The 10,479-nt window shown below is 42.4% G+C and overlaps 1 protein-coding gene across 2 annotated transcripts; it reads right to left on the bottom strand.

The window, feature by feature from the left end:
* Positions 1-2,105: 2,105 nt before the first annotated feature.
* Positions 2,106-9,919, bottom strand: gpr146 (G protein-coupled receptor 146). 2 transcript variants are annotated; one of them, XM_022739682.1, is made up of 3 exons: positions 9,659-9,919; positions 4,057-4,179; positions 2,106-3,334 (listed from the first exon to the last, which is right to left on the bottom strand). In XM_022739682.1, the coding sequence occupies exon 3, from the start codon at positions 3,291-3,293 to the stop codon at positions 2,280-2,282; it is 1,014 nt and encodes a 337-aa protein (XP_022595403.1). In that variant the 5' UTR covers positions 3,294-3,334; positions 4,057-4,179; positions 9,659-9,919; the 3' UTR covers positions 2,106-2,279. The 2 variants fall into 2 exon arrangements, with proteins under 2 accessions (XP_022595403.1, XP_022595402.1); XM_022739681.1 differs by lacking the exon at positions 4,057-4,179.
* Positions 9,920-10,479: the final 560 nt, after the last annotated feature.

Raw genomic sequence — 10,479 nt, 5'->3', positions numbered from 1 at the left:
CTTAAGGACTGTTGCTTAAATGTTCCTCCATCAGACCGTTACAAACTTTGATTCAAACCACTAATCATCTGACCATGTGCTACTGTTCGCCTTCCAATCTTAAATGAATAGTAAGCATGAGGACTTTGAACTGAGTTCAAATAATGATTAACTGTGTCATGATACATACAAGTTTTTTTTCCTTTTTTTTTTTTTCTTAGTTAAATGGGGCAGCACATACTGTAGCACACAATGTAAACACAGTCTCATTGAAAATAAACAATTACTTCCCACTGACTGATTGTAGATACACATAACGAGGGTGGGGCTATGCAGCAAAAAATAAATTGTTGGACACTGTTTCATACCACAATTGTATAAATTATCATGAGATGTTTGAAAAAAAAAAACAGTGTGTGTGTGTGATATTACGTTATAATCTTATTAATAACTTCAATATGTATGACAAACATTAAATCACTGTCTAATCCTTTACATTTTACAATCAAAGCAAAGCACAGTTGTTCATTTGAAGGTGTCAATTAAAAACAATTATAAGTGATTACCATTGATTGCTGTCTGTGGGTGGGATATAACAGTGTGCCCACTTTCCATTTCTCTTCAAGTGAATACCCCACCTCGCTGGTGTATCTGTTCACAGGATGATTAATAAACTGGCCCTTTCATTCAGAGAGCAAATTAAAAAAAACTGCACTAATGCAGTGATGCACAGACTTCATGCAAGAACAACAACATGATTACTGTTCATTCTGTAACTGGGGTTCATCTCTGTTAGAATTGTCTGTTCACGTGGCCGGCAATAAAAAGCAAAGCAGCTTTGCCAGTAATGTGCAGATTACCTTGATGCGTCTGAGCAGCATTACAGTTCAAACTCTACTCCTGTGTAAAACACTGTGTGCAGGTGAGTCTTTCATACTTTTTTGTAAAGTTATTTTTGATAAGCGCCTCTGAAGTGACCCAGTCAGGCGACATATTTCCACTGGACAAAACCTCCACCAACTAGCCACTCACAAGTGTGCATGCAATTTAGGGAATGTACTCTACAAGTCGCCTCCTCAGGGTCCTCTCTGTGACCCTGTGTGCACTTCACTGACCCTACGTGAGGCTCTGCATGCACAAATTCTTGCAGCAGCAACACACAGCTTAACAAATCACATACTGGGGCTGAGGCTCTCAGCTCAAATTAATTAGTTGATTTTTAATGAGTTGATTTGAACTGTTACGGTTAACAGGTGATGTGATTTCAGCAGAGATCACAAGAGGTAAACCGGTTATGTCTGAACCCTGAATACAAGCTTTATAGAAGCATTTTGTGTAGTTCTGTGTGACTACAGAGTGGTGTGGATGTATATAAACTCATTTTATATTAATAATATTTGTTGTGGAGCATAACAAGAATAATCGTTATGCCTCTTTATACCTGTGAGTGGATCAAAACCTAGCTTTTGAGATAAAGCTACAATTTCTGGGAGAAATCCATTACTATTGTACTTCACCTTTGAAATTTAAAGAATATTTACTCTGTTAATGAGGAATCACTCTCAATGCATTAAAGTAAAAGGTAAAATTCAGCTCAGCAGAGAAAGGTAGAACTGTTTTCTCATTCAAGTGATCAAGGCCTCTAGCTTTAGTGCAGTAAACAGTGTTGTTGCAAAATGTTGTATTTGCAATGTTGACACACAATACAAGTTCATTAGTTGTGGTGGGCTGCTGATACCAGCCACCATCCATCACTGCAGGAATATAGAGTTTTCTCTTTAGAAACTAAATAACTTCACTTAGTTAAATGTTATAACTTACTGGTTGTGTATCAGGCTGGAGGGAAAAAATAAAAAATAAATCAAACCTAATAGCATATTTAGACTTTACAGTGAAATTTAGGCAGTCATGAATGAGCCAAAATAAACTTAAGACAAAACAACACCCAGTGCAAAGGCATAGTGATTGGGAGTCCCTTGCTAACAGGGTATTTCGTCAGTGTTATTGGCTAATTTACCGCCCTGAAACTAGAGGCCCAAGTGTCTTGGTGGAGAACTTCACTCAGTGACAAAAAACAAAAACAAAACAATAACAGCACTTAGTGGTTTTTGCTTGGTTTGTCAGATCAAGTTCTGGAAGGTGACAGGAAATTCCACAGTTAGCTAAGTCGCTCTTAACACAGTCCAGAGCAGCGAGGGAGCCCAGTCAGATACTGGCTCTATAGGGAAGAGAGGAGGGGGGGGGGAGTAAGTGCCGGCTGGGCCAGGAAGTGGAAGTGGGGGAGTGGGTTGGCGGTGATCTCACGTCACCACTTGCTGCACTGTTGAGCGTTCATGAGGGCAGGACTGGTCTCTGCAGTGCAGCCTCCTGAGCAGCCGCTGAAGCTTGTTGGAGAAGTTTTTGTTCATCTGCCTGTACATGAGAGGCATCGCAAAACTACTAGAGAAAGCCAGCAGTTTGGACACGCATCTCAAGAAATAATAGGTAGAATAATAGCTAGGTAAGTCATGTATGTTGCTAACGTACCCTGGTGCACCGGCTACAGTGTGCACCAACAGGGTCATATAGTACGGGGTCCACAGTACAAACTGCACACAGACTGAGGCTAGCAGGAGCCGGTGGATAGAAGGGTCTAAGCGAGCGGAGTCCTGATCCAGAGGTGTGGACTCCTTCCTAATGCGCAAAATAAGCACAAAGGCGTAAAAAACGGCCACAGCTGGAACCACGTACCCAATGAACATCATGATGGCGTCTGCTGCCTCCTTGTTCTGCATTTTGGAGCACTCCACCATCTTCGTGGAGATGTGGTTGCACACGTAAAAGAGCAGCGAAGAGAAACTGGTGAGCACTGCGCCGCCCCAGATGAACCCACACACATGTTTAGTGTTATACACGCTGGACATGTATGTACGAGGCAACGCCCGCTCTATGTAGTAGTCCAGACTGAGCAGTGTGGTGGAGTACATGATGACCAAAGAAGAGATGTTGAAGAGGATGAGCAGGGTGATATAAACCTCGTTGTTGTAGTCCCACGCATGCCAACGGGTGAAGGTCGAGCTCAGCAGCTCCACGGGCGCCACCAGATTAAGCACAAGACCCGCAATGGCCATGTTGACGAAATAGACATCCGGCATGGTCATGGACACCTTGTTGGAGAGGTTGACCACCACCAGCAGCACATTGTAGCACAGCCCCAGTGGGAAGCACACCAGGAGGTAGATGAGGGAGAAGACTGACAGGATGAGGCCAAAGTCCTGGCAGAGCCGGAAGTCCACGCTGGTGTCCGTCTCATTGTAAACCATGCAGATCCACATCGCTGTGCTCTGACGCAGGTCAAGTGCTCTCAACAGGTCGACTGCGGGAAGAGAGTTGGAGAGAAAGGAGTTAGTTATAAATGTCAGTGTTGTTATCAGTTAGAATTGGATGACTTCAATACTGAAGTCAGAACAATCAAATACATTCAGAACACTGTACCATATATATTATATGTCACTGTAATTCAGCCTTTGAGGCCATGTGTAATAAGAGAAAACTGAGCAATATCACAAATATAGAATTCTCATTCTAATTTTTGTGATCATCATATGTTGTATGTATTATTTTTGTATTTTAAGTCTGTGTTTGTCTTCTGGACTGTGCCTGGTTGCAGAATTCAACCCTCTCTGTTTTTGGTTTCTGTGTTTGCTAGAGGAGCAAGCAAGGCCTTGACACAAAAACACATCAGCCATGGCGCAGCTATTATGCCCTCGGTAACACTGTTAATTTCACTTCACTGCATCTGACTGGCTGAATACGGACGCCTCACAATATGTTTCAATTGCAAGCTCAGCCTCAAAACCCACTATTTCTCCTCTCTGAGCGACACTGGTCACACTGGCCACAGCAAATGAAGCCCTTGTTCTGGTAGTAGAATACAAAACTGCGTTTGTTGGACGCCTCTGCAAGCTCTTTCTGTCTAGCTCTGCCTCTACCTCTCTTCCTCTCTCTGCCACACAGTGCTCTCACACGTGCACTGCAACCCTGAACTTATCTAGACAGAGAGATGTCTGAATCAGTTAGACTGGACATGAAACGTACTTTATCCTCCCAGCTGCCTGGTACGAAGTCTGGATACCGTCCGACTGAGACCTCATATGAATAGAGCAGGTCACTGTCTGCGGAAATCACAGCAAGCCAGTCGACGTGTTGTTGATGACGCTTCTATCATGTGAAACAGTAATATTAGAAACATCCAAGGGTGAAGAAGAAGAAGAAGAAGAAGAAGAAGAAGAAGAAGAAGAAGAAGAAGAAGAAGAAGAAGAAGAAGGGTAATTTACACGAAGACGCCAGTGAAAATGTCTAACTGGAGAGAACTGCTGTTGGTAAGGGCCGATGCCAAAATCGTGCTGTAAACAAAATACTGTGCACTGTTTGTGGCACTTCCTGCCTCTTGCATGCTCTACCCAGGCGCCACCCCTCGTCTAAACCAAACGGAGTATTTCCAGCAGGTGAGAATGTGTCTGACATGCAAACAATCTCCTGTTGTGTGTTATACAAAAACAGTGAGAGTCACATACAGAGGCGTTGCTGCCTGTACAGAGCTTCTTCCCTTGTGCTTTTCACATGGTTGAGCAGCAAGATAAAGAGGAACTCAAGCTCTAAAACTCTCTCAAGTAAAAGCATTTGCACCTTCTGTTCAGGTTACTGCCAAGCTGACTGTTTGGGGGGGGGGGCACGTGATGATGGGTAGATTTATAAAGAGTGAAATGTGAAGCAGGCTCTGGTGAAGGGTCAGTGAGGATTGAGTGGTGGGCTGGAGTTCAGGGCAAGGTCAAAGGAAATGGCCGCACATGTAGGGAGCCTTAGTGTATCAAGCCTGACGGGGCTGCAAGGTTTTCAACAGTTATGTAATGCTCCCATTGCATAATTAACTCAGGTCATTTCAAATAAATTATTCATCCATTTTCCTTAACCAATTGCTTTGGTCAAGGAAAAAGAATATCATAAGGCTATCACAGGATTGCAGCGATAAGTCACCCAAGTTCACTGTGTTTCATTTCCTCTGTGATAATTTGGCTGTTGTGTTTCCACATGTTTGTCTTCAATCTCAAAAGTGCTTGAAGAAGAACAATTCTCTGAAGAGCAAATACAATTTTTCACGGACAGATGCATGTGCTAATCTTTGCAGAGTTTTCTGGAAACCTCTCCCCTGACAACAAAACCCTGGAACAAAGTGAAGGAAGGGAGTTTTGTTTTCAGGAAGATGAGTAATGATGCCAGCAAAGGGGAAACATTTCTCCGTTTACTTACGTAACTCCACTACAGAGGGGCTGTTTTGGCCTTAAGCCGCAGACACACACACACACACACACACACACACACACACACACACACATACACACACAAGGGCTCAGTCCCTCCTCTATAGTACTCCAATTGGCTGCAATGAGACTATAGTGGAGGCTGGAGCTCAGAGCCGGACTGGAATGGGATCAGGAAGAGGAAAGTGTAATGTTACTCTTTATAAAAAAAAAAAAAACCCTGTCATTTCCAGAACAGGAGCCCTGGTCTGCCCTCTTGTAAACATGCCTCTCTAACACCAGCAGCTAGGTGACTCATGTACAAAAACAGAGCAAGACAAAAGCACATAATTAGCCACGGTCCTCTCCCATTGATTATGTACTATTTTCTGAGTGTATTGTATTCACTCCTTCAACAACCTCTCATCACTTATAGTGAAAATGACTTTAGGGAAGTTGACGATTATTAAAGAGAGCTCACTGCATTGTGGTTGGCTGTCCCTATTCATTAGCACCTGCTGTATAGAGACATTTCTGCCACCCTTTCATTACCACACTGGCTCTCTCTGCAGATTCCGACAGCTGCATGGCACCTCATAATTCTGCATTAAAAAAATGGAGTCAAGTTTTTTTTTTTTTTCCGCTAGTGTTTAATTACTGTTAAACTGCTGGCTTTGTTTCCAAAGAAGTCTGCAGAAGTAGATATGCACTACAGAAAGTTGCTTCGCCTTGACTGAATGGACTCATTTCAAAATCATGAGTTAGAAGTAATGGTTCCTGTTTCCTGTGCCTCTGTGGACAATATTAGCCCAGTATCTGAATCAAGATCTTGACAGTGACGAAGCAGTGATGAAGCACAGATAAAAAATACCACAGCCCTGTAATGCATACTGGATTGAAACTTAAACCTTAAGATTTCCTACATGTACCGACTTGAAGTGACAGAAATGTCACTATGTGGACCTTTTGTTTTAAGCCTTTCCACTTCATATTAACCCGGCCCCCCCGCCACGATGTCCCTCATTAAAATAGGACAAACAAGCCACACAATTTAATTTTGGTACATGAATAGAGAAGAAAATGCCAGTCACTAGACTATTATTTGTCTCCTCTGTACATCCTGCAAGTCGCTGCTGTGCAGGAAAACACATTCAGCTGCCACAGCCAGCGCTTCATAATATTTTAAACAAGGTTCTTCATGTTAAGCTAGTGAACAGCCACTGTTAGCTTTGCACTGTCTGCATCAATTCACTCTGGGCAGCATCTACTCTGGTGTTGTGAAAGTCACTGCACTTCAGCTCTGCACATTTTGCCAGCAGCCCGTGATAATGAAATCTCTAGTTTTCCACTCAGCTGAGGGAAAAACAGGGGAAGTGAAAGAAAACGTCTACTCCTGACTTACTGTAGAGGCGCCACACACACACACTATGGTACAGTATGAGCTAGGCTCTGTTTTCATTCAAGGTAATGGGGACCATTTCATTTTAAAAATCCATTTCAGATTCTGCCAAGACAACAGATGGTTGTTCGGGTTGAGTGAGGGTCAAAGATATTTTCAGTTGTTACTGTCTGATAAATACATAGTTGAGGTAGCTGTCTCTCTTTTTAAGCACAGAAATTAGTTTGTATCATTTGTCAGTAATAATAATTATTTGCTGTAATAACTACATTAGTCAGTTACTCAAATTATAATCTATAATAATTTAGCAATAATGACAATCATCAGTATTTGCAGCCCCAGCAGCTACTTATAACATATTTAGTGATAAACTGAGAATGTACTGATACTATATTAGGTATCATTATTTTTCTCTTGTTGGATTGTTTTTGGTCACGTTGCCCAGTCCTGTTACTCTTCATTAATTATGCACATACCTATAACCACAAGACAGATTGCTACTTCCATTATTGTGTCTTTTATACAGAATTTACACAAGTCTTGCTGTAATCGAGCATATGTGATGATAAAACCAGGAGAAAGATGATGGCTGCTTCTCCTCCAGCTAGGTGCTTCCCATAAAGGTGCCATACATTGAACTAAACTGCTGTAGTGAGTGAGTATAACCTCAGCTCTTGTCAACAACATGAGGAAGAATCTGTTGTGTTCTTCTTGCCCGTGACTTTCACTGCAGTCGTAGACGAGGTTAAGCCCCATCTGAACTTTTTGCACCACTTCACGTCAGAAGTTGTTAAGTTAAATATTCCCAGAGGGAGGGAGAGGAGAAGGAAAGGGAAGGGAGGGGGGCGGGCGGGCTGCTTCAGCATGCTTCAGCCCCACCAACCGTGATCTCGTAAGAGTGACGCCCACGTGCTTGACGTCTTAGTGTTTTGAAGCCAGATCTCACGGGCTGATGGGAGTAGTGTGACATAGTGGGCCCACACCCCTCATATATCCTTACTGGAATTTACAGGCCCTTCTCAGAAAGTAAAGTGATGTCACATGATTCGCTGCTTGTGTCTGCAGCAGTGTGCAGTGGAGCAGCAGGAAGAAAGGTACTACGGAGAGAAAATAATATAACAATAACTCACATTTACACATGCTGCGACTGTTTCGCAGTATCAAGTGGGAGAAAGTGACATTTGATGGGCAGAATAAACTAAGATCATACTTCAATGCAACTGCCTACAAAACTACCAAACTCTTTACAGCAGGAGAGGCCATTAATATGGAAATGATTAATTTAAAGAGGACTCTAAATCTCTCCTGGTTTTAGTGATCTTCTCATCTGCCTATTATTCTTGGAAAGCAGCCCACTATCTGAGAGTATTAATGAGGGATCTGGATTCAGGTGTATGCTAATGCTGCATAACATTTTGCAAATTAAAATGACTGAGCTCTCAGAGGTTATTAAAATACTTTGCCGCGACTCCATTCCTGTGTGGGAAGTTTTATATAATTCAGAATGTTTGCCACAAATCATCCCAACAGGATTGACACAAAGTGCTGGAGTTTGTTTGTGAGCTTGTTCTTGAATGGATTCCTTGCTACTGTTGAACTACTACACATAGATCAAACAATCTCGACTGACTAAAGACAGCAAAACCAAAACAACAAACAAAAAAAAGTCTAAAATATCAATGATTTAATTCACTCACTGCTGCATAGAGATTGTGGAACAATGTCGCATTTGCTTTGGAAAAAAATAGCATTTAATCATATCAAGTTCTAGTGTAACAAGACTCTGGTCAAGCACAAGTCACGGTCAGCCTCCACAGCCTCCTCAGCTTCTTTTCCGGCAACACGTTTAACTGTCACGGGCATCAACAAAGTCAGAGTTCAATGGTCGCCACAAAGCAGGCTTACTGTCATTAAGCACACACACCCTTGTCCCCTATGGTCACATGGATGAAGTTAACAACAGCAAGTGCAAAGCCCAACTCAAGAAGCATTTAATTCAGTCAGTGGTAAGACTCATCTGAGCTCTTAAATAGCACACGTTCAGCTCTCTGGTTAATGTGTAATAATATGGCCAGGAGGCTGTCATATATGAAGTATCACTAGCATGTTAGCATCATCATTTTTATAAGCCAGAACGTGACTAATATCATTAGTACATAAATAGAATCTAAAAACATCTATCAAAATAAAGATGTCTGGTAGAATAAAAAGAAAACTGAACAAATCAGGTATTCATGTGCCTTTGAAGAATAAGAATCTAATGTTATGCTTTGAGCAGTTATGAGCTTATAGTTCATGAATTATTTAACATCACAAGAGTGTATGTAAAAAAAAAAACAGTACTTACTAATGACTTATTGATGGCCTGGCAGTTTACTAATGCAGTAAATCAGGCTGTCTTCATCTTGCAGCCTACCAGTTGTAAACATTACATATGGTTAAATAAACAAACTCACTGTGACATCCCATTAGTTGTGGGTTTCAGTGGAAGATGAAATGGGCTAAAATAAAGACCAGCCTGCCACAACTTTAAACGTTTTTTTTTTTATTTTTTTATTTTATTTCTTATAGAGGGGTTTTTTTTTGTTTGTTTTGTTGTTTTTTTTAACTTCAGAGGCCTCTGATTAAACTGATCCCAGCCCCAGAGAAAACTGATCCCGTGAGAAACATCTTCAGGTGTCGTTTCCCAAAATATAAAAAGCGTCGTTAAAGGGAACAGAGCAGCTTATCTGGAGCTCTGGTTGTTGTTACTGCGGACACTGGCTCTCTCCATCACACTTGACTGCGCAGATCAAAGCGTGGATAGCTGTCACGGCTTTACCATTATTCTGCCGTTTCTGCGACTATTGTTGGCACAACTGGAGCCGCTCACTCATCGCATGGTCAAATCCTCAAGCCGGGGGGGGGGGTGTTCACTTTTCTAAACACTGCAAGATGAAAATTCAGCGCAAAAACATCGCATGTCTGGATACAAACAGTAGAAAAGAGAGCACCAACTCACCAGAAACGTATAGCTTTGGCTCGGTGACAAACCTACGGAGGCATTAGGTTTGGATGTAGCATTTCGACTGGCATTTCTCACTCGCTTCATTAAATAAACACACATCCTAAAAATGCGCGCTCCGGCTCCCCTCGCGCTCCTGACGACTTAAAAAACTGCCAAAAGACACCGTTTCACTGCATTTCGCTTCACTCGCTCTTCATCTATCAACTTTCCGGACGAGGCTCGTTCTGAAAAGGGGCCGTCCGTAGCAGACTTTACTACTGCTGGAGTGCTGCTGAGCCCTACACTGTGTACACACGTGACCCTCCCCCACAGTCTCTTCGCTCCGCTCTTTGCTGCCGCTGCTCCACGGTCGCGAGGCCCGAATGGCCGGTTCTCTGCTCTGATTGGACAGAGGGCAGGGAGGTGGGGACCGAGGGGGGAGAACGCTAGAACACAAACACACACACAGACACACACACTCGAACCCTGCCTTCTTTAGAAATGGATGTTCCCGATAAACTGCTCATATGCAACAATTCATCAGAACTGTGTTTCTTCAGTTGTTACATAGATATCACTATCACAGCAAAGACAAATCCTCTCTTTGTTTTTGTATGCACCGCCCAGTATTGGATAAAATGTAATAATAATCTTATCATGCAAACAAAGACATAGCTGACTATTTTGGAAACCCTCTCCCCACACACCTTTCTGACGTCATATTAAGTTATGTCTGATGGTTTCTAAAAAAGTGCTGCAGGGATGACGTATTTTTGTAGGCTAACCTGGATGTTAGCATCACCCTGGTTCCCTCGACAAAAAGCCAACAGGATTTT

The sequence above is a fragment of the Seriola dumerili genome, unplaced genomic scaffold (genome assembly GCF_002260705.1).
Source record: "Seriola dumerili isolate Sdu_G_001 unplaced genomic scaffold, Sdu_1.0 BDQW01000044.1, whole genome shotgun sequence".
Lineage (NCBI taxonomy): Eukaryota > Metazoa > Chordata > Actinopteri > Carangiformes > Carangidae > Seriola > Seriola dumerili.
Note: the sequence above shows the minus strand (reverse complement) of the source record. Positions and strands in the feature narration are given on the sequence as shown.

Coding starts and splice junctions, on each gene's coding strand:
- gpr146 (XM_022739682.1), bottom strand. CDS start 3,293: ATGTGGATCTGCATGGTTTACAATGAGACGGACACCAGCGTGGACTTC.